The following is a 25,111-nucleotide window of genomic DNA, read 5'->3' on the forward strand; positions in this document are numbered from 1 at the left end:
AAACCATTTCCCGGTTTTTACACGCTACAGTTTTTCTCAATTTTTTCCACCAACTTGGCAGCAATGTTTCCGGTTTCACTCGACTATTTTAATCACGACTCCGTGTGTGTGTGTGTGAGTGAGAAAAATAACTATAACCAGAGCTCTCTGTGTTTTCGCCACGTTAAAACTCTCTTGTCTTTTCAATCCTGGGTGATTGATTTTATGTTTCTCCTTTTTCTAGCACGTACTGGCATGTGTCCGTCCTATAAATAGTTTGTCCTATGGGACCAATATCATTTATAAGCTGGCTTCTGTATTGAACGTGTTAGGATATCTCGAGATTTTCCGGATGACAACGTTTTTGATGAGTTGATCTATTTATCATTTCCGTGCTTCTGTAAATTTCCATCGAAGTGTGGGAAATAACATTATTTATTTATTTGATATTTATGTATAGGGGTGTATATTCAGACATGCGATGTTTCTCGGCTCCGTTGTCTACTCAGACTGATATGCAGGGTGATTACATAACTCTTCTTGTCGCATTGCATTTAACTGGAGAACCGTTGATCTTAAATGCATATTTCCCAATTGAGAAAAAGTATTCAAATAACGTGGAACTGAGATACGTCATTCATATTTCAAGGGGTTGTGTAATTAATAAAAAATAAATAAATTTCTATACGAATATACCGTCCTCAAAAATCCAATTATAAAGTTGCTGCCCTCTCTCCTGAGACCAACAGAAAAAACAATTCACGTTTCCAACTGCAATATTCACTGAGACATTTGCTCTTAAAAAATTAGAGGAAAGTGAGGGGGAGGGGGAAACAGCAATCAATGCAGGGAAAACAGTTTTTCCGTATTTAATGCTGTTTTCTCTCAACTTTCCTCCGCTTTTTGTATTCAAATATCTCAGTAAATATTGCGCTTAGAAACGTGAAGTTTTTTAGTTGGAGAAACAGAGCAACAACTTCCTGATTGTGTTTTTGGATACACGGGGACGGTATAAAAAGTTATTTTTTTTTTATTTCAATAACTGTACAACCCCTTGCAAACATGAATGGCATATCTGAGTACTGCACGTGATTTGAATACTTTTTCTAATTGGAAGTATGCCTCTAGGATCAACGGTTCACCAGTAAAATGCCATACGCTCTGTTATCTATATTCCCTGTATAAGAATTTACATTAAAAAATGAAACTTTAAAGAATTTATACGAAAAAAACTGATCTTAAATGATAGAAAACTAATTAATGATGGGAAAAAATAATTTGAGAATTGATTGAAATTCAGAGCTAATGAAAGTCTTTAGTAATCTTGGGGGGTCTCTTTGGTCCACGTGGATTCGGTAGAGACATACGCAGGAGGTGGGGGGGGGCATGGGGTGCTCGTGCTTCCTGCCCCCCCCCCTCTCCAATCCAACCAAAAATTTAATTTTTTTTTTAAATATTTTCATAAAAAAATTAAAATAGGAAAGAAAATATCTTTATGCTATTTTAATCAATTACTGTCAGTTTAAATGCTTTTTGAAGGTTGGTAGATACCTAAAAAATTTCTCTGGAAGAAAAAATGCATGTTCTCTCCTCCCCTTCCAAAGAGCGATCCTGCGTACGTCCTTGGGATACGGTAGTGATTTTTTGAGTCACTCGTGTATTTTTCAATGGAATGATATATTTCGTCACAGTAGGAAGGACGTAGCAGAAACTCGACGTACATCATCAATGTCAAGAACAAGTCATACTGACAAAAACGTGAAGAAAAATGACAGAAATCCTTACATTATAGACTGATGCGTTTCTGCAAGACATAACAAGGACGTTACGGAAATACCGAAAAAAAAGCTAATAGTGCATCAACTATTGACAGAGGATTCAAGCAAACGAAAACCTGCTCCGTAGTTGCCAGTTTTTGTCCCAGCTGACTTCTAGTTGTCCCTGAAAATTATAAATTTGCGGTGAAAAGACACCGTCACAACACTATATACAGTCAAATCTCGGTTAGTTGAATGTGCAGCAGCCGGCAAAAACTTAGAGTTATCGTTAGTTCGAGTTATCGTTTATTGAAATAACAGCGCTATATACGAATATCGTATTAGTAAACCATGTCAAAGTACTAGATGTGAAGAAGTGAATATTGTATTATGGAAACGGAAGCATACATGATACTCGTATAAATGAAACGAATCATAAACGAAGAGTATAAAAGATTATTTCCTGTCAAAAAATGCAGTAAATTTTTACTGCTTGTCTTCTTTCGTGAGAAAGTCACTCACATTTTGCAAGCAGACAAGTGTGTGTGAATCCGCTAAAGGCTAAATGAATCTGCTGAATTCCATTGCTAAATGAATCTGCTAAATTCCATTGCTAAATGCTAAATTCCATTGCTAAATGCTAAATTCCATTGCTAAATGCTAAATTCTATAGCTAAATACTATATTCTATTGATAACTGCTGAATTCTATTGCTAAATGCTGTTTCAAATTTCTCTCATTCCCAAAATCCACTTAAAGGAAGTTGACTTCGAGTTAAGCGAAAATTTTAACACTAAAATATGGAAAACGTTCTGGTGCTGAGTGGAAAACTTCGACTTAAACAGATATTAGAGTTATCGGAGTTCGAGTTATCGAGAATTGACTGTACGTAGTCAGTGCTCCCACTCAGAAAAATTGAAAAAGCAGGAATAAAAAAATGGGTTGGGGGTGGCTACCCCCCTTAAAAAGCATAATAATAGCATAATATTTTTTTTCTTCAAATCATAGCATTATTTTAGTATCATATAAGATTGTTTCCAGCCAAAGAAAAATGACAGAAATGACTTGATTACAAAAACTGTTTTTGGCCCAAACAATGTATTAGCAACCACAGGTAATTCTTTTCTGCTTTCCTCGCAATATAGATAACATTCTCTTTTTTTTTTCCAGGAGTCTTCCGAAGTGCAGAATCTGTCAACTCTCTCCCACAATTCACACCAAATTATGAAGATATGTTTTTAAGAATGACGCTCTTTTGAGACCACTTTCAAAAGCACAGTGCAAAATGGGAAAATTACAAGTACCAATGTGTGTGTAAATAACTCAAGGTGAGCCGGATGTTTTTACTGCATTGTCAATCCTTTTTTAAAAGGATTTGTATACATTTTACTGTCAATGCCAGCGTAATCGTTTTTGACAAATGAAGCATTTTCATTTCTAGGTCTTTGCTGAGCATTGTAAATATTGTTTATGCTTTTGCCTGCCCTAAAAATACAGAAAACAACTGAATGTCATTGGGTAGCATCAGAACAACCAAACCTAGAATAGGCTTATGTATCCAACTACTTTATTATGCAAACTGTTGTTTCACCTATACGCAAAATGTGCACCGTAATTTTGAATGATGAAAGTTAGTTACTGTCAAAGACCATGAAGTAGTAAATACAAAATCATTTTTTCCATCCAGACAGAAAATTTTAGTGACTACTCTAGTTGTAGAACCCTCAAACTAAGCAAAAGAAAAATTAATAAACTAAATGATCCATGTACACCTCCAAATAACCTGAAAAACGATACAATTTCTGTATTGGCAGAATCATCAATTGCAATCTTCTACATTTGTATTATTTGCCACTATATCTATGATTCCCTCCTGAACTGAAATCAATTACACAAATTTCGTTGATAGGATTTGGTAAAAAAGTAGGACAAGTGGGAGCTCGGCGTAGTTCTGAGGTCATTTCACGGAAGGTTCTTGGACATCGTAAAAAAATGTATCGCAATTTCAGTGCAATCCTGGAAAGGGATTATGATTATTTTGAATAAAAACAATCCTAAAATCCATTTCAGTTTTATATCAATTAAAATGAGAAAGAAACTATTATGGAGAGAAATTAATGAAAAAAAATATCACATCTTGTGTATTTTTTAATGAGTCAGTCCAACGTCCTTGACACTCTGTAGAAATGTAGTAAAAATTATTATTTCACTTGAAATATGAAGTCTATTTTCATTTTCGTTATAAAAAGCAATTGATTTCAGAAATGAGATTACTGCACGCAAGGATGCATCGAAACGATAAATTGCGTATTGCGTAATGATGGCAACGCTTGGGATAAAGGTCAGTTTTGTTGATCTAGAAAGTTTTGACCTTAAAAGGAAAATTCGTGGTCTTCGGGTTCCGTAGCAATGGCCTTTGCTTGCTCTCGAAGACATTTTAATTTATTATAACGTTATTTAAAGCCAAGCTTCTTTCTTACCTGAAAGTTCTTGTCTTCATATGTATAAAACTTAAGGGTAGAGGTGGATTTACGATTTTTTGCTGCCTGTGGGCTACACAGATTTACCTGAACTTCTCCATTTTTGTCTAAATTTTAAATGGTTAATATAAAAAAAATTAATCGATTAGAATACACTGCGCAACACCGATTTTGCGACCAAAGATATTTCAGCGATTTTAAGATGATTTCGGGGCACCGAATACGAATCTGGCATTGGTTTTATCAGATTGGCTCTAGTTTTTGAGATGAAGTGAAAATTGAATTTCAATGGTAATACATAAGCAACATACAAATTACACTGAATTTTTGCGTTATAAATAAATACAGTGAATCGTTGCCAAGTATATTTCAGTGATTTTAGAGTCATGTTGGGGCGCTGATTCCGAATCTGGCTTTGGTTTTGCCGAATTAAATCTAGTTTTTGAGATAATGCATACTCTCGACAATGTGATTTGTAAGCTGCTTATGTATTTACCATTGAAATTTAATTTTCACATTATCTCAAAAAAAAAGCGAGCCAATCTGAGGAATCAAATTCCAGATTTGGAATCGGCAGCTCCAATACACCCTAAAACCATTAAAAGTTCTGAAGAACATGAATTTTTTTTGTTGAGCAGTGATATTTTCAAATGCCAACACTTTTTATAACAAACTTATTAGTCAACTTTTTTTTTATTAATTGATGCAACAAACATACTGCTTGTTATATTTTATTCACTTTACTCACCTATTCATTAAATGCAAATAAATACTGGAATAGATTAAGATTTTAAGTTGCCAGCTTGAAGCAATTTAACATGCTCTGAACGTATATTTGTCAAATCATATTATTTCTTTACTAGGATCTTCCATATCACTCTATGGAAGTTATTTTCCTAAAATGTTTTGTAACATGTGTTTCAATAGCATTCGCATTTCAGGTGAAACTTAGATAGCAAAATATGGTATCCAACACATTCGTGCTTCTGGCGTTGTGGGGTGTCGATGTAATCAATGAATAACAAAACTATTCTATTGTAATTAGTGTATGGGACAAACAATTGTGAAACAACCAGGAATGCATTGTTGGACAAAAATTCGAAGCATCTCGTGGAGAATGGCTATATTAGCTTTTTTTTGGGAAAATATACAAAAAAAATCGTACATACTTTAAAACTGGAGAAGTCTCGGAATGCGGTGGCATGTTTGTGATAGTATGAACACTATTATTGCATGAGACTATTTATTTTAGACATACATATAGATTGACGGTTCATGTAATGACTTCTTAGAGCCAACGCTCCTAGAACCAACAGCGATAGTCCTGAAATAATCACGTCCCCACGCGGTGTTAAACGTGGAGCGACGAACTCCGCAACCAACTCGATCTTTTTCACTCCGAACTCAATCTTTTTAAAAAAAAGACGAAATTTTTCTTTTTTCCCAAAGAAAGCAAGCGAAAGTTTTTGATTGAAATACATAGATGGCGCTAAAACCCATTACATAACGGAAAATGTCGGAATCGTTAGATGAGTGAGGATGACCATATTAGTTCTACGGAACATGCCCGTTTTTTTTTTGCCCCTTCCCGTCATTTTTTTTAATTACCAGTTTGTTCAAAGAAATTTATTGAATTGAAAAAAATTTACTGAAAAAATAATTTAACAATTTATATAAGTATGTGTATATTTTACCATTTCTCTACTACAGGGGTCTTTGACACGTTCCTCGCTTGCACCACGGTGCTCCCCTGAAGCACCCAGGGCGCTTGATGCTCGTGTCCAATGTGGTGCTCGCGAGCATTAGAGGCCTTTCACACGGAGCGGATGCGGGTCCGGAAGAAGTTTTAACAATTGGAATATACTGAGCCTTTCAGACGAGCCGAAATATCTCCGCACCTAGGAAATGTTCATGCGGGTCCAGACGTCGTCCCCATGTGTCAAAACCTAAGTGCGGGCTCCGCATCCGCACATAGAAGTTTTTGACAATTTGTTTATTTGGCGCTGTTCACACGATGCGGATGCGGAGCGAATTCGTCCGCATCTTTGGCTACTTTGCAAAGCTTATTTTGCATTGAATTTTTTTAATTATTTTACATAAATACCCTAAAAAACACCATATGAGGGTCCCTGTTCATCAAATACGATGTACCCACACACGTCTATCCCTCCGTTTCCTTCTGAGATGGAGATATAGCAACTTTAACTGCCTTTTGACCATACTTTACAATTTTATACAATAAAATCTGCCAACAACGGCCACTGACGGGACCAAAATTATAAGCCGTTCTGTTCATTACGAATATTTAATTGACTAAATACTTTAATAACATTTAAATTTAATTTAAAATTTTTAATTTTTTTAAATATTAAAAATTATTTAAAAAATATAAATATTTTAAATATTTATTATTATTTTTTTAATTTTTAATCTCTATTTTAATTTTTTTAAACTTAAAAAAAAATACTTTTATTAAACAACGTTATCCACGTACGGTGTTCACTCAGGGCCGGATTCAGACGTTTGAAGGCCCTAAGCACTTGAATATTTTTGGTGGTTCCCCCGATACCTACAAGTATATTTTACACGATATTCAGTCTATAAACTGAAAAAAATAGAATTTTATATTTCAGAAGTGACTAATCTAAGGATGGGATTTCGCTATAAAAGGTTTATGAAAGTTATTTTATAAAACTTGAAAAAAGCAACCAATAAATTTATCGATTGCATTCGAGCAAATGCAACCGATTAGCTTACTGGTTGCATTTTTAAAAGAATTATTATAAAATTTTCATAGTGTAATCCGGGCTTAAGAACCAATAGTTGAATCGGTTGCATTCAAGCAAATGCAACCGAGACGCTTATTGGTTGAATTTTTCAAGTTTTATCAAAGAGCTTTTGCAAAACTTTTATAGTGCAATCCCGGCCTAAGGCTGGTATTATCCTATACATTATACTTAAAAAATGTAACCAATAAACACATCTGTTACATTCGAGAGAACTTAACTGATCCGCCTATTGGTTGCATTTTTCAAGTTTTATAAACGAACTTTTATCAAACTATTATAGTGTAATCCCGGCCTTATACAGAATTGTGATGTGAATATTGTTCCGGATAATTTTCCACAAGACTTCGAGATTGCAAAACAAGAAGCAGTTCGACGGACAAACACAGATTTATTTACAGAACAGCAATTTACACGTATTTACAACGTAATCAGAGAGCTGACTGCTCATCGAATCTCTCTCTTCGAGTCTCTTTTAGCCTCTCTGAGCTTGTCTAGCCTGCCATCTTTAGTGCGCCGCACTATTCATAATCCCGGAGAAACTTCGAGAAAAAGAATATTCCACAAAATTCTATTTCACAGTTTCGTAGTCGGCGGCGCCACCATACGGAGGGGTTGAACCAATGTCTGGAGCGGTGGAACTTTCTGGAATGTTCTAACCAATAGCATCTTTCTCCGATGAACCGAAACCGGCAATAACCGATTTCGATATTTCTGAGAGCCATCGAACAAATCGCGCCATCTATCTTTCATAATTCGTAACAATATTTCTAAGCACAGACATTTTGGAGACTTCTAGAGAAGCCATGTTTCGCTGAAATTTTAATTTTTTATTTTTACCCGTTTGTTGGTAATAAACAGAAGTAACTAAGAAAAGCACCATTTCTTCATGGTGAATAAAATTTCCAAGGACGTTCAGGATCTGAGAATGACTGAGACTCAATGTCAGAAAAAAATAATTTTAAAAAGTAATTTTTCACTCTTCTCCAAAATTTTAAGAAACGATTTTGTGAAGATAGTTTTTTTCCTGAAAAACAGAAACGGTGGCCAATCGGTTTACACCAATACCGTAAAATATTGTGCTGTCCGGCATGTTTAGATTCCTGTATAAAAATAAAATTACTTCAAGTTTGTGCTGCCTTCACAAATGAAGAATATGGCGGGTCATCTGAAGAGAAAACGTTTTTCAATTAGCGATAAAAATGACAATTTCGACAGAACTTAATAAAAATGTTTGACGTATGTATCATTCACAAACTTCCATCAACCAATTTGTTTTACGAATTCTATTCTTAAGTTTATTTTCCTTTTCAATTGTCAGAAATAAGTTTCAACAGCAATCCCCCTAATTAAATAACTTTTAAAATTTGTCAAGTATGTTTATGCCCCTGATCAATTGGTAACTTCACTTTCCTTTGACAATTTTTTTGGGCTACGAGATTAGAAAATTAACTTACATTTCACAATTTTTTTGGCTATAATTATTTGTGATATACCCGTATGGATCCCGATTTTGGGGTTCCTTGTATTTTTATGAAGGAAATATATAGTCAGTCGAGACATTTATTGATATTTTCTACCGGAACAAGTTTGTCGGGCCGGAAGGAACTTTTAGGCGGGCCAGATCTAGTCCTCGGGCCATAGTTTGCCCATCACTAGGTTAGTCCATGAATATTCGTTGTTAAGAGAGAGAGAGATGGGTTTTTTTTTAGTCCTGTTTCGTCTTCGTTGTTAAAATTCGGCTTTCTCATATCATGGGGGAATCAGCAAATATTTCCATTGCCTTAGCGAAAATCTGTCATTTCTTAAAAAAAATGAAATTTATTATTAAGAAAATTTTGGAAGACGACAATATATCATCAGTTATAACTGACAGAATATGAGAATTTCACGGTATACTATCAATCAAAGCATCAAGAAAACATGAGAAAATATATTCTTTATTAGCGATAGTGAGTGTGTCATCTAGTGATATAGGTAAGAATGTGGAAGAAAATATGAATTAATTCACAATAAAATCGAGAATCACAACGTATAAACATCATTTAATTGTGGTGATGATTCACGTGCACGGTGTATAATGCACAATTTACAAGTACGATTTCTCTCCAGGAGACACCATTTTGTAGATAAATATTCACAGACTGCTGATGTACAAAAAAAAAAGGCTTTTTCCGACACACTTTCTTTTCCCCCGCTGACATTCCAGGTACGTACATAACTACTGTAAATAATTACGACGGCTAAAGTGAAAGAATGTACGGTCGAGTTCGCTTATAACTTACCCTCCATGGTGATTTGAGAAGTGTACGTTATAAGCAAGGTCTTGAAATTAGCTGATATAGCAGTTGTATGCATACATAAAGTGCATTATTGAGATTGCCGAGGACAAAATAAACTTATGCAGCACGTAATTAAATTTGATATAGAATGAATATAGTTTTTTGGTTGATAAATATAACGTAAAAAAGTTTGAAAATTTATTAGAGTATATGATACTCTAAGACCGAAGGTCCATAAATGTTTTCTTAATTTAATTGATTTCACTGACATTATTTAGGTTTATGCTAAAAGTTTTCATTCAAAGTTGTCGTCATATTTATAATTAATTTACAGAAAAGCAACTAATGTTCATAAATCTTGTCAATCAACATGCTTTTGCATATTCTTTCAACGGGTAGAGATTTGATTCTTTTTTAAAATAGGCAAATTTCTGCTTTACTTGATTATAACGGTTGTTTTTCTTTTTTATCACTGTCATCTACCAGGTAATCCAAAAGGATCAGAAAAGCAAACATTCGATGATTTAAAAAAATAAAGTCCCAATTTGGCCGTTGTCTCATCAACCACTCGTCTAAGAGGTATGGTTCCAGTTTAAAAAAAAAGGATGCTCAAAATACGCTCAGAAATCACCCTGTACCAGTTTCGAGAGCTATGCTGTTCTTTTCCAACTTTTCTCCAAATTGTGAATTAAAACATCGCAGTGAATATTGCAATTGAAAGCATGAAGAAGAGAATGTCTCAGAAGAGACAGTGCAACCACTTTCTAATTGGAAGTTAGAGAACAGCGGGGGTGTATAAAAATTTAGTTTTTTTCTATTCTGTGACACTGTATTTTCACTCTCAAAACTGATACACATTTTGCGCATTTTTTGAACTAAAACTATACATCTACGACGAACGATTGATGAGATAAAGGCTAAATTAGGATTTACAGGACACCCGTATATCACATATTTTTTTATAAGAACGTTGCAAATTTTTAGAACTGATAAAGTTTTTCCCTTTGAGAACGTTATAAAACGTCCAAAACCCTATATAAGCCGGTGAAACCACAGCACCTCGCTCTTAGGCGATCGACCAAAACACAAGCTTCCGTCAAGTAGTCCATGATGGTAGCGAATTCACATACCAGGACGTACATGATGACCTCGCTGGGCAAGACGCTCTTGTATACGGACATGCGTTTGAGTCCCATGTAGTCGGGAGCATGGAGATAGAGCATCTTGGCTCCGGTCCAGATCGCCCAATTCTGCTCGAATTTCTCTCTGTCGTCTCCCGGTAGCACCTGGTACAGAGATATCACATAGCCGCATCTGTTGGACGAGGGCTTGTCCGGAACAACTGGGAAAGGTGGCCTGCAGATTGTGACAGCTTCTTCATATCCACCTTTTTAGAGAGAGACAAAACGTACCAAATTATGTGAATAATCACAACCATGAAAGACAATAAGCACGAGTCATTTGGAATTACCGAGAAACTCATCATTTATGATGGCAACCCCCCTGAAAAAGTCGCTGTATCTTTCATGTCAAGCACATATTACGGTAAAAGCCCGAAGACTGGTAAAACTAGGGTGAACTGGGTAAACGCCTGAAATACGCTTGTAAACATTTTCATTTCGGACTTTAACCACGTCAGAACTAGTTTTTAATGAATTAATTAACCATCATGAACTTGTTACTTCCTGGCGCTTATTAATAAATAATTACAATTATTTAATTCAATTAATTTACTCCTAACAGTATGCACTTTAAATGAATTAGTTAATTTTATGATAATTATTACTTAGAGTCAGAAACTAATAAGTTCATGATAGTGAAGTGATTCATTAGTTAATTATTTATTAATTAATAGGCATCGGGAACCAATAATTTCATGATGGTTAATTGATTCATTAAAAACGGGCTTTGATTTTTTAAAAAAGAATGAAATGTAATGAAAAAGAATGAAAGTCAGAAATGAAAACGTTTACAAGAAGTATTTCGGGCATTTACCAACTCGCCTTAGGCCGAGCTTACACTATAAAAGTTTGATCTTATAAAACTGTGCCACCAATAAACGCATTGGTTACATTGGAGCGAATGTAATTGATACGATTATTGGTTGTTTTTCATAAGTTAAAACAATAAAAGTCCGATAAAAAGACTTTTATCGGACTTTTAGTGTAATCCTGGCCTTAGTAAAAACTTAGGATTTACTGGTCTTTGGTCTTTTATCGTGATACATAGAACGCTTAAGAGGTGTTGCAACCGCTTAGACTGTGGAATGTCGATTTTTGAAAAAAATGACTTTATAAAAATATCATTTCCATTAATTGCAAATATCAATTTTCATTTAATTGGAAACCATATGAAAAAATTTTTGGAACATCGACGGGTGAGCGCACCAACTTCTCGGTGAGTATAATGAAAGGCTGCCGTTCGGCAATAATTTGTAAATTCGTCCCGGTCTAATTTCGCCTCCGTGTGTAGAAAATGACCGTGGTGTGATAGTAGTGATCGAATTTGAACGCATTTTCCTCAGATCGAATTTATGAAGTTTTTACAACTCACATCCGCGCGTAAGAATTTAAAAATAATAATACCTCTACACCAAACATGGAATTTCGCAGAAATGTTTATTTGACACGTTGAGTAATATTAGTAAAATGAACTTCCGATTTAATAATCGATCAATGGGAAGTATTAGAAAAATTTAAATTGGAAAATTTTTTGAATTTATCTTTTTTTTCCCCAAACTTAAAAAATTCATGAAATTCTCCCGAATGATCAGACACATCAGAAAGTTCGAGGTTTCATTTTACTAAGGGGTCCTTCAAGTATTACGTCATCGTCGATGGGGGGGGGGGGGTTCCGATTTGCTGACTTTTGATGACAAGGGGGGAGGGGGGGGTTTGGATAATGCTTACGTCATCGACCACCCTTTATGAAAATATGAGTTAAGATGCAGAGGGGCAGAGCTGATGACGAAATTTTACAGACAAGAGGAGGGGGTGGTCAGCGTTTTGCTGACGTTTGCTGACAAGGGGGGGGGGGGGGAGGGGGGGCCAAAAATGGCTAAAAATTTGCTTACGTAATACTTGAACGGCCCCTAACACATGTCACGTAAATATTTCTTTAAAATTTCAGATGGTGTGGTTTTGTTTTTTTCATCTTATACGGACAGACTAATAACTACAATCTGAGAAAATCGCGTTTAAAGCGTTTCTTCTTGCATATGTTACTACCAAAGCTCGAAATCAGCCAGTTCGTGAATTGACCAATTTCGTCCTGAATGCACTCTGCTAATATCCGAATTTAGGGGTTTGGCCAGCCAGTTCGCGAAGTCACTAGAGATCCCCTAGCCAAAGTCCGATGAAAGAAGGATGATTCAGGGTCATCGACATTTGTCGACCGTCGTGAAACAGATTAGTTTCACTCTACTGTTAGATATTTTACCCTTCCGTGTAGGGTAGGGCTTCAGCTTGGTGCTGCCATTATGTAGCACTAATCCCTGTGGTTGAAGGCTATAGCTCTGTAGCGTTAGCAAAAAGCTACACAACGGACATTAAGAATGTTGGCACCACCCCTCGAACCTGGCTCCACTGGCTCTCGACTCGGGATTTATTTCCGTCTCGCCCTGTTCTGGTTTACGAAGTTTACCTGAATACCCTTGGGAAGGGTGGGACAAGGGTATGTTCATGCATCATTGACATTTGTCACCGGCATTTACTATATGCCTCAAGGTCAGGATATTACTTGAGCTCATCGACATTTGGCGTATTTTTTCGTGAAATTATGTCCACGTTAGCTATGGCAACCCATCATATCGCAGTCACGATGCGGTAATCATTTTTTTCCCTTCAAAATTTGACAGAAAAACTGTATGTTTATATCAGAGTTGGCCAATATATGTCCCGAGGGTTGCATGTGGCCCGTGAAGTGATATTGTGCGACCCCGACAAGGTAAAAGTACTGTGTATTAAATTTCATTATTTGAGCTATCGGTTCCAACAGCAGATTTTCCTGATTTAAAATACTGCTTAAATTAATTTATTTATTTAAATTTGTGGGGTTTTTATACGCTGAAGTGGCACTACTGGTGTGTCCCGCCACGCTGCAGCTGACCATCGTGTTGGCCCACGAACAGAAGGAATTTGGCCACCCCCCGGTCTATATTATAATGCAAATTCTTTCTCTCAACTTTCTGTTTTTTCTCTCGTCACGTTGAACTTATCGAATGTAGCTAATATATATGCAGGGTGTTCTGTTATTGGACCGACAAACTCAAGGGGCTGTTAATAGGCATCAAGAGGAACAGAAATTGCAATGGAACATGTTGTCGCAAGCCACGTTGAGAGGGTGAAAATCCCGAAAAACGCATGCAGGTTTCGACGTCACGCTGGAACGACAAAAAGTGCAATTATAACTACAAAAAGTTTTTATTTGTTTAATTATTGCAAGAGTTGTTGGAAAGTGGCGGTCGCTCACGTCATTGCACAGTCTACAACGACGTAAAAACGATTCCCAGACTTGCTTGAAGATACCAGGTATGCTTTTATACAAGACGATACTCATTGAAACAGACAACTAACTGCTACACAAGTACTATATCATCTGTATAAAAACATACCTGGTATCTTCGAGCGCATCCGGGATCGTTTTTATGTCGTTGTAGACTGCGCAATGACGTCAGTGACCGCCACTTTTTTCCAACAACTCTTGTAATAATTAGATAAATAAATCTTTTTGTAGTTATAATTGTACTTTTTGTACAATACCAGCGTGACGTCGAAACCTGCATGCGTTTTTCGCGATTTTCACCCTCTCAACGTGGTTTGCGACAACATGTTCCATTGCAGTTTTTGTTCCTCTTGATGTCTACTAACAACCCTCTGAGTTTGTCGGTCCATTAACAGAGCACCTTGTATAGCCATGTATCACACGTTAGCGATTGGGGGGGGGGAATTTGGAGCCTATCGGACCATCTTACATCAGCACATCAAACACTGGCCAGGAATCTCCAGTCACCACGAATTGGCCGGTCAAAGTCCAGATCATTTCTAAAAATCAGACTCTGGCCAAAACTCTCGGCCAGTTCACGAAATGGCCTGCCATTTCGCTAATTGGCTGCACTTTGAACTCTTTTGCTGTAACGTATACTGTGCATTTACACTATAATTAATTTCTTTTCTCCGCGATTTCGGAAGTAAGAACTAACGGGTTGATGTGAAATTTTTTGCATTTTATTTGTTTCAAAATGGAGTATTTTTTAAAGTTTAAGCAACCAACTAGGGGGGGGGGCGAGAGTATAAGAAAAATGTCCAAATAACCAAGCCTCTTACTGCCCACAGTTTTCTAAGAAATGCATGACATTACATTCGATGAATAAGGAAAGAGATGAATGAGAAATTTCGGTGCATGATTATAGCATTATGTTTGTACGAGAAAATACTATATACCCCAAATGCCCAGCCCAACGTACACATCGAGGCATGCTTGAGAGAACACTAGAATGGCTTTGTAGCTGAATGATTCTTTACGCAACTAAACCAGGGGTGCTCGCTCTTTTGAAGAATGTGGACCACTTGAGTGATGCGGGAACCTGTCGCGGGACATTCAAAATATTCAGTAACTTCTTGCGGGCTGTAAGATTTGTTAATCTTTCGTAGGCCAACGGTTTGGTAAACGGCCCTAGTCACAGTGAAATAAAATATTTTATGAATTTGAATGTTTTCTACGTTTTATATTGCAAATGAAAATTATGGAACCAAAACCAGCATAACTGTTACATGCGACCCATCTACGCTGAATGCTGGTGCAATTGCAACGACAGGCCCGTTGCCATCTGTATTTCCGATTGTGAGTCAAGTATAATGCTTGAATATTGGTACAGTTGCAATCAGAGCCTCAAGTTGGGGGAAAGCAGGGGAGTCTGGTTCCCCGGACGCTGGCTGAAGGTGTACCAAGTTGGTTTTTTGTTAATTTGCAATTACGAGGAAGAGTGCGGGAATGGATGTTTGCCTCGGCCGACAGCATGGCCCCCACATGGGGGGCTGACAGGGCTCTACCCCTGGGGCCGGTTATCATCATTTTTTTACTTTTTTACGCTATAAATTAACTATAGAAGGGGCCCGTTAAAAGTCTGACCAAGGGCCCGCAAAAGATCCCAGCCTAGGGGCCCCGCTACAGGATGTGGGGGGGGGGCATGGCCGACAGTGTCAATTTTTGTAGCGTTTAGGCATGATAAAACATAGCAAGAGGATCCGAACGAAGAAGTGGTTGCAAGAAATGCCCGCGATTTTTTTTCCAAAAGAGAAAATAAGGAAAAGAATTTGTTGTAAAAATGCATCATACTACACCTCTGAAGAAAATGCCTATAGATTAAAACCCCGGGAGAAGAAGTAAATTCTAACACAATTGACACGTTTAAAAAGAAATACGATGGACATGTAGGGGGAGATCGGGAAGATATCCATACTTAGATAAGACAACTATTCATATTTTTTATTTGAATTGTACAATATTTCATCATGTATGTATAGTTTTTAGTTTTCATAATTGAAATTTTTAATTGGGTTGCTGTAGTTTAGAAATATGTGACATCCATATATGTTATGGGCATTTTTTTCTCATCCGCCTCGTTGGGCCTTTGTATTTGCCTTGGATTTGTATTTGCATATTTGTATTAAAATTTTCGGTGATGAAAAATGATCTATTGCGTGAAAATTCTCAAAATATGATCCCTCAAAAATGTTTAAAATATGACCAATAGCTCGAAAATGAACAATTCATGACTTGTCATAAAGAAATATGTTGTGTCATAAAAATCCGAGCTCTAATGAAAACGTTCTAACATTATTGACCAAGTCTAAAGATCTCCAATGTGTTATTCTCGAAACAAAGACAGTAAAGCGAGTTTTTTGTACTAATTGCTGACCCTACATAAAAAGTCATGTTAAGGCATGTACCTATTCGTTAAAAATTCCCAAAGGAATGAGTGAGGTACATATACGGATGAGACGTAGTAGTAGTAGTAGTACTGTAGCAAAAAGGCACTGTTGCCTTGCATATGGGCTCAGCTGAACAAGCCTCTGATGACCTTGCATGCAAATGAACATTAAATGTGCCAGATTTGTAGAGGGCCCGTAAATGTCGTAAAGGGGAGATCCTACGAACAAAAGCGACTCGAGACAAAATTCTCACCCCGTGCAAGATAGTTCCATATCTCTTCCAGTGTATAAGCCTCACAAGTAAAACTATCCCTGAAACCCATCTCTATATTCCCAGTTAACTGCTATTTGAACGAAATTTTCCTGTTGTTTTTCATATATATATAATGGCGATATAAACTGAAGAGCCAAAAAAAACTGGTACAGGCATGCGTATGCAAATAAAGAGATATGGAACCAATCAGAGTACGGCGCTGCGGTCGGCAACGCCTATATAACACAACAAGTGTCTGGCATAGTTGTTAGATCGGTTACTGCTGCTACAATGGCAGGTTATCGAGATTTAAGTGAGTTTGAACGTGGTGTTATAATCGGCGCACGAGAGATGGGACATAGCATCTCCGAGGTAGCGATGAAATTTGGATTTTCACGTACGACCATTTCACGAGTGTACCGTGAATATCGGGAATCCGGTAAAAAATTAAATCTACGACATCGCTGCGGCCGGAAAAAGATCATGCAAGAACGGGACCAACGACGACTGACGAGAATCATTAAACGTGACAGACGTGCAACCCTTCCGCAAATTGCTGCAGATTTCAATGCTGGGCCATCCAACAAGTGTCAGCGAGCGAACCATTCAACGAAACATCAACATCATCGATATGGGCTTTCGGAGCCGAAGGCCCACTCGTGTACCCTTGATGACTGCACGACACAAAGCTTTACGCCTCGCCTGGGCCCGACAACACCGACATTGGACTGTTGAAGACTGGAAGCACGTTGCCTGGTCTGACGAGTCTCGGTTCCAATTGCTTCGAGCTGATGGACGTGTACGGGTATGGAGACAACCTCATGAATCCATGGACCCTACATGTCAACAGGGGACTGTTCAAGCTGGTGGAGGCTCTGTGATGGTATGGGCGTGTGCAGTTGGCGTGATATGGGACCCCTGATACGTCTAGATACGACTCTGACAGGTGACAGGTACGTAAGCATCCTGTCTGATCACCTGCACCCATTCATGCCCATTCCGACGGACTTGGACAATTTCAGCAGGACAATGCGACACCCCACACGTCCAGAATTGCTACAAAGTGGCTCCAGGAACACTCTTCTGACTTTAGACACTTCCGCTGGCCACCTAAATTCCCAGACATGAACATTATTGAACATATCTGGGATGCCTTGCAACGTGCTGTTCAGAAGAGATCTCCACCCGCTCTTACTCCTACGGATTTATGGACAGCCCTGCAGGATTCATGGTGTCAATTACCTCCAGCACTACTTCAGACATCAGTCGAGTCCATGCCACGTCGTGTTGCGGCACTTCTGCGGGCTCGCGGGGGCCTTACACGATATTAGGCAGGTGTATACCAGTTTTTTTGGTTCTTCAGTGTTTATATATAATATATAGCATAGTTTCCCAACCTTTTTTGTCCCATCGTCCTCTTCTTCAGAATTTTTTTTCTCCCATCGCCCCCCTCCCCCCCAACGCAATCTAACCCACAGGATCCTATGTCATACCCGTAGCTTCTACCACCCCCTGCAACTTTCCATCGTCCCCAAGAGGGGCATTAACGCCCACGTTGAGAATCACTGAGATATATAGTGAAAAACCTCTGAAGGATAAAAAATTGAATGCATGTTAAAACCTTTCTTTACTCACCAACGAAGTGCAGTTGATTCTGTTCGTTCAAGGGCGGCCTAGTCTTGAGAATGTTGACTTTCTGGAAAAATTCACTTCGTCCTCCACCCACCACAAGATACGTCACAAACGGGAAATCAGCTGCGAGAGAAAATAAAAACGATTAAAAATTAGAATCAGTCGTGTTGATCTCGTGATTCACATAAAAAAGTTCCCATTGAACAATTTTTTGCGGGATAGATCGAGAAAAATACGGGGAAATAACCAATTGCCGCGTGAACTGATATAGTCTACGCACGTTATAACAACCCTACGTTATAACGACCATTCTATTAAAACGACTGGTAGGATAAACAATAGGATCACAAATGCTTTCATATAAGAAATTTCCTATATGTTTACCTTTCGATATAACAACCACCCAATATAACGTCCGTTTTCGACGAAACGATGGGGGTCCTTATAATGAGCATCGACTGTGCTTCCAAATACATATGCAGGGTTCAGAAGGCAATCAGTGTATGTCAATAAACATTAAAAATGAGATAAAGGGATCTTTTTATATTCCGTCAGTATAAGTGACGCAATCAGCTGCTGCAATGTGAAGATAGCGACTTGACTGCTTTGACAACTGAAAATTTTAACAATGAAGAGGCACTTGTGCAATACGCAAGTAATTTTCAGAAAATTGATTTACACTGCTTGGCTTCTGACCCCCCTCCCCCCATATACCGTCGACGCTCGTAATAACACAACAACCTTACGTTATAGCAACCATTCCATTACAAATACCAGTAGGATAAGTCTCAAATGTTTTCATGTAAATACTATTCTATACGTTTTCTTTTCGATATAACGACCTCTCAATATAACGTCCGTTTTTCGTGGAACGATGAGGTCCGTTATAACGAGAGTGTCGACGATATAAAGTTCTCACTAAAAGGTTTGGCCTCTAGGCGTGCCTAAAATCCCGTGGCCTCAATGAATTTGAAAGCCATGACATTGACTCTTTTTTTTTTCATAGACGAAAATTAATTGTTTTGAACCTATTTACATTATCAAGTGCCGCAGTCAGACACCAGATGGCGTAATGCACCTTATGGGCATGACGCCAACGAGAGAACTCGTGGGACAGAAGTCGTTGCCCAAGGTTTCTAGAATATATTGCCACCCAAGAAATCAAAAGAAAACTTTCACCCTCCCTCTTGTACCTTTTATCTAAAGCTCCAAGAATTAGTTGCAGAAGAAATTTATGCGTAGACTTGGAATGGATGTCGGAATGGAAAAAAAAACCCCGTTATTTCAATGCTTCTGAAGCGTTCTTTTCTTTTGAGTTCTAAGAATTCGAAGCTTTCTTACTGTTCCCGTTTGGGATATCCCTGCTTTAAAAAGACCACAACTTTTTCACTTGCAAAAAGCATCTCATAGCACAACGCTCATAAGTAGAGAGCCCGGATTATATGCAAACGCATGTGCATATTTTGGCTCTTTTTTAGCACTAATGCATATGAATACATAAAATCAAAGAATTTTCAGAATAGGTTCATATTTTTGAAGGTTAAGTCATTTTTTAAAAATAATTTTCGAATGAATATTGCTCATAATTAGAGCCCGGATTATTATTAGGCCCAAATATGCATTTGCATATTTTGGCCCTTTTTAGCATTAATGCATATAAATGCATAAAACCAAAGAATTTTCAGAATAGGTTCATATTTTTGAAGGTTCAGTCATTTTTTAAAAATAATTTTCGAATAAATATTGCTCATTATTAGAGCCCGGATTATAATTAGGCCCAAATATGCATTTGCATATTTTGGCCCTTTTTAGCATTAATGCATATAAATGCATAAAACCAAAGAATTTTCAGAATATGTTCATATTTTTGAAGGCTCAGTCATTTTTTAAAAATAATTTTCGAATGAATATTGCTCATAATTAGAGCCCGGATTATAATTAGGCCCAAATATGCATTTGCATATTTTGGCCCTTTTTAGCATTAATGCATATAAATGCATAAAACCAAAGAATTTTCAGAATAGGTTCATATTTTTGAAGGTTCAGTCATTTTTTAAAAATAATTTTCGAATGAATATTGCTCATAATTAGAGCCCGGATTATAATTAGGCCCAAATATGCATTAGCATATTTTGGCCCTTTTTAGCATTAATGCATATAAATGCATAAAACCAAAGAATTTTCAGAATAAGTGCATATTTTTGAAGGTTTATTTAAGCTCAATCACATTTTTTTACATAATTTTTCAAATAAATATTGCTCATAATATTTTCATGCCATCGGTTTTTTATTCCGGAGGTAGGATTTAGGGAAATTAATGGAAATGTTTGTGAAATACAGTATTTTCCAAACATCAACCATTTTATTGTAACGCTATTTCTAGCGTGTTAATTCTTTTTTTTAGAAATAGTGTCGAATTTTTGGTTTTTGTTTTTGGTATTTTGTTACGAAGCGGCTGCAACAAACTAGAACTTAAAAATGCAGAAATAAAAAATATTTAGAAATTATTAGTAACTAGCTGATACCCGGCGACGTTGCCCGCCCCGTAAAAAATTTATATATGTATAGCTTATTAATTATTTCTTACTCAAAAATCTAATTAAAATCTTCAGGCAATCGCTTGTGGATTTTTGTTTGTCCATCTGGTGTGTAGATGTACAAATTTTTGCTATTACCAACACGTGAACAGGTGACGAAAAGGTGTCCGTGTGAGAAAGAGGGCTCAAGTAAGTTGATACCTGCCACTGCTAACGACTGGCCTTGCTCTTTGTTGATTGTCATGGCAAAAGCTAAATGAATCGGGAACTGTGATCGCTTGAAAGTGAATGGCATTTCTTCAGTGATAATTGGGATACGTGGAACGAAGACGTCTTCTCTCCTTTGGCACATCCAGTTAGAATCGTCGCTTCAATGATGCAATTGTGCAATTTCTTCACGCAGAGTCTGGTGCCATTGCAGAGTCTCGGTGTGTCCAAATTTCTTAAAAGCATTATAGGTGCTCCGACTTTGAGGGTCAAATTGTGTGGTGGCACACCCGGAATATCCAAAGGAGTTCAGAAATTCTGCAGGATACAGAACTAAATGTCTGCGCTGTGTCTGTGACAGTGCCAACCGATTTGTAAGATGTGGAGTCTCCTGGAATAATTTTTAGGATTTTTTCGTTGATCTTGTTCACACTGTTATTTTTCGGTGCCAGAATCGCTCTCAGAAAGCCACTCATGGTTTTGGTCATTTTGTTGAATTTTTGGGAAGACTTTGTCTGCAAGTTCTTGAACTGAGTTTAACAACTGGCAAAATCCATTTGGGAACGTAATCGGTCCAGTGCTTGGGTCTACTGGTTGGTCAACTGATGTGAAAATGATAGCAGTGCTGAGTCATTTTGCAGTTGAACTCGCATGTTGGTGGATAATGATAATTTTTTAACTTCGTGCCAGAGTGCTGATGATTTGAGGCAAGAATTGAGTTCATCAGCTAGCGTTGAACATTTTTATTCTGAGTTTTGTCGTCGTAGTTGTTGTTCTCTGTTGTTAGCGACGTCATACGTCCAGCTTGTGCAGCGAATATTATTCAAACGCCTTTTACGCATTTTTTAAATTGTAACTATACCTATATGATGAGCGGTTGATGAGATAAAGGCCGCATTATCACTTACAGGATTACAGGACAACCTGTATATAGGCTAGCAGAAATACCCGGCGCTTCCCGGGTTTAATTAAATTGGAAAAGTGACAAACCGTTATAAAAGAATAAACTGTTATAATAACAGAATTAAAGGTTTGACAAACCGTTATAAAAGAATAAACTGTTATAATAACAGAATTAAAGGTTTGACAAACCATTGTAAAGGCATATACATGTCTGAAATGCATTGTTGGAATCCACGGTAACCAAAGTAAACGTTCCGAAAGTAATTGTTGAGGCCCCAAAACTATTGTTGCCCGACAGTTTTTCGCCCATTTCGGGCATTTGCCAAGCTCTGACGAACTTTTAAAGTAGCCTACGGTTCAATCCCGGACCTGTTTGGTATGTATGCAAAATCTGGCGACGATCGGTCTAAAACTGTAGATTTGTATAAAGAGCATACATACATACATACATACATACATACATACATACATACTTTCACATTTATATATAAGATAGAAGTTATTTGTATATACAGTATACACATATATGGAGATATTTTTTGTAAATTAATATGCACTAAGGAATACAAAATATCCATTTTAAAAACATGTATATATATATTTTTTGCATGGTAATTTTTTTAATGGATATTTTTTGATAAATATTTCGGATGTTTTAACATTTTTAGGCTTTTTTAACGTATTTTTGAGTGAATGTTTTGAGTTTATTGATGCATGTTTTGACATTTAAAGTGCATATTTTTAGAGCATATTTCGAGGCTTTTTTTGTGCATATAATCCGGGCTCTACTCATAATACTTCCATGACTCCGGGTTTTTTTCGCAGGTGGGATTTAGTGAGTTAATAGCAAGAACAGATCCAGCGGGGGAGGGGGGCGATCACCCCTCCCAAGAGCCGAATGATAGGAGAGAATTCTGTTTGTCTCTTAAAATACGGGATGATCCGATATGTCTGTATAAGGTCCGATGAGCTTACATACGAGGTATTAAGTCACTCCTTCGACACATTACCCTGGATACGCCTGCCTCCGCTGCATTCGCAGCTCAAGATGCCTGTCTCAGCTCTATTCGCAGCTGAAGATAAATGCCTCGGTTTCATTCGTAACTGAAGATAAATGCCTCGGCTTCATTCGTAACAGAAGATAAATGCCTCGGCTTCATTCGTAACTGAAGATAAATGCCTCGGCTTCATTCGTAACTGAAGATAAATGCCTCGGCTTCATTCGTAACTGAAGATATGCCTGCTTCTACTCCATTCGTAACTGAAGATGCCTGCTTCTACTCCATTCGTAACTGAATATGCCTGCTTCTACTCATAGCTGAAAAGATACTTGCCTCATCCATACCTACTTCATTCACAGCTAAAGATGCCTGCCTCCACTCCATTGACAGCTGAAGATGTTCGCCTTCGCTCAGGCACGGGTCTAGGAGGGGAGATGGGAACGACCGCCCCTCCCAAGAGCCGAATAATATAGAAAAATTTGTTTTCCCCGTAAAATACAGGATGATCAAACGAGCTTACGGAATTCGCCCCTTCCGTCCATAGGCGGAGATAGACTTGGAAGTCTGGGCGCTGACGTACACAAGTCGAAGAAAAGATACGCAAATAACGAACAGAATGTCTCCACATGTGTGTTCCCACGTGACCACCACCACAAGGGATAACACATTGCAGGCGAGTCACAAATCCAGCAACGACAGAGTGCAGCAGGTCCGGATGTATACATGACACCTGTCGGCGGATCGCATCTTTCAATTCCGACAGATTGGATGGACTGGATCGATACACCCCGGATTTCAAGTATCCCCATAACCAGAAGTCTGTCGGTGTCAAATCTGGAGGCCATGGGAACCTGCAACGTCTGCTAATGATTTTGTCTTCCCCGAATGTCTGTATCAAGAATGCCTAAACCGGAGTAGCTGTGTGGCTAGTTGCTCCATCTTGCATAAACGCGACGGTAGAAAGCGCATCTCTGTCACGCAAACATGACACGACCTTCTCGCGCAGAAGCGTTAAACAACGCTGCTCATTCACCGCTAGATCACGGGAATTTAAGGCAGGAAAAAAATAACTAGAAAAACTGCCGATAGGTGGTGCTGACGTACACAAGTCAAAGAAAAGATACGCAAATAACGAACAGAATGCCTCCAAATCGTTTATTACAGCAGTACGTGTTCCACATCACCACCACCAGAGGGGATAACACATTGCAGGCGAGTCACAAATCTATCAACGGCAAAGTGCAGCAGGTCCACATACAGGATCAGGAGCACGCAAGAACCGTCTCATTTGCATATTTCCACCGAAGTTTCTCCTAACAGTGCCACCTATCGACTGTTTTTTGAGTTTTTTTTCCTGTCAAAAAAATTCCCGCGATGCTAACCCTGCAAACCGTTTTTCATTTCGGTTATTTTTTCGGCTTTTATTCATTTTTAAAGTTTCTACGGACTTTTTGCCCACCCTGTACAAAAAGTAGGTAGTTTTTGGTGCATATTTTGGAATTTCTAACTTTCAGGATTTTTTATCGTATATTTTGTGTTTCATATTTTAGAATTTTTAGGAAGTTATTTTCCAATTGGGGGGGGGGGATAACCAATATTTCGGGGGAAGGACCGAAGAGATAGAACAATAGACTTTACCATGATATTCTACGGGGTGATTCCATAATTCCCCTTGCCACATTTTACTGACGATCAACGGTTCGTCACTAAAATGCGATCAGTAATGATCATCTAATTGAAAGGTATATTTTCAATTAGAAAAAGTATCCAAATAACGTGTAGAACTCAGATAACGTCATTCATGTTGCAAAAGGTTATAGAGTTATTAAAATAGAAAAAAAATCTAATTAGAAGGTTGTTGCTCTGTCTCTCTCATGAGACCAACAAAGATAATTCCACGTTTCTAAGTGCAATATTGGCTTAGATATTTTTGAACCTCAAAATCAGAGAAAAGTTGGGAAAGAACAGCATAAACGAGGGGGGGGGGGAAGTCCGTTAGTTTATGCTGTTCTTCTTTATAACCAAATAAAAAATTAATTTATGTATTTTTCAACAACTATAACCTTGCAACATAAATGACGCAACTGAGCTCTGTACGCTATTCGGATACTTTTCTAATTGGAAGTCTGCGTCTAGGATCAACGGTTCGCTACTAAAAAATGCGACAAGGGGGAAATCATGGAATCACCCTGTACATATTTCAGTCATTTTCTAACATTTCTAGGAAAGGGGATCAAGTGCCCCCCCCCCCACTCGCTACAGCCTTGCTCTGCCCTATAACACACACAGAACTTCCACTCTCGTCCTACTTTTCCTACTTTTCATACTTCATTTGGTAAAATGTCCTAATTTTGTCCTACTT

The 25,111-nt window shown here is 37.7% G+C and overlaps 2 protein-coding genes across 2 annotated transcripts in view; both read right to left on the minus strand.

Annotated features, from left to right (window-relative positions):
- LOC149075725 (uncharacterized) overlaps nt 1–5,592 on the minus strand; it is a 28,200-nt gene extending 22,608 nt beyond the window's left edge. Inside the window, exon 1 of the mRNA XM_089243227.1 lies at nt 5,386–5,592. The gene's annotated coding sequence lies outside the window, so the exon portion shown is untranslated. The remainder of the gene's footprint in view (nt 1–5,385) is intronic.
- Nucleotides 5,593–8,924: 3,332 nt separating this feature from the next.
- The window catches only part of LOC149075726 (uncharacterized), a 33,625-nt gene continuing 17,438 nt past the window's right edge, over nt 8,925–25,111 (minus strand). The window contains exons 3-4 of the mRNA XM_089243232.1: nt 18,105–18,224; nt 8,925–10,671 (exon numbers count right to left, since the gene is read on the minus strand). Coding sequence (XP_089099358.1) covers nt 10,298–10,671; nt 18,105–18,224 — 494 coding nt within the window. The 3' untranslated portion in view covers nt 8,925–10,297. The remainder of the gene's footprint in view (nt 10,672–18,104; nt 18,225–25,111) is intronic.

Source organism: Pholcus phalangioides, unplaced genomic scaffold, assembly GCF_987345545.1.
Source record: "Pholcus phalangioides strain wild (caught in Gottingen) unplaced genomic scaffold, Ppha-v1.0 ptg000015l_1, whole genome shotgun sequence".
Taxonomy (NCBI): Eukaryota; Metazoa; Arthropoda; class Arachnida; order Araneae; family Pholcidae; genus Pholcus; species Pholcus phalangioides.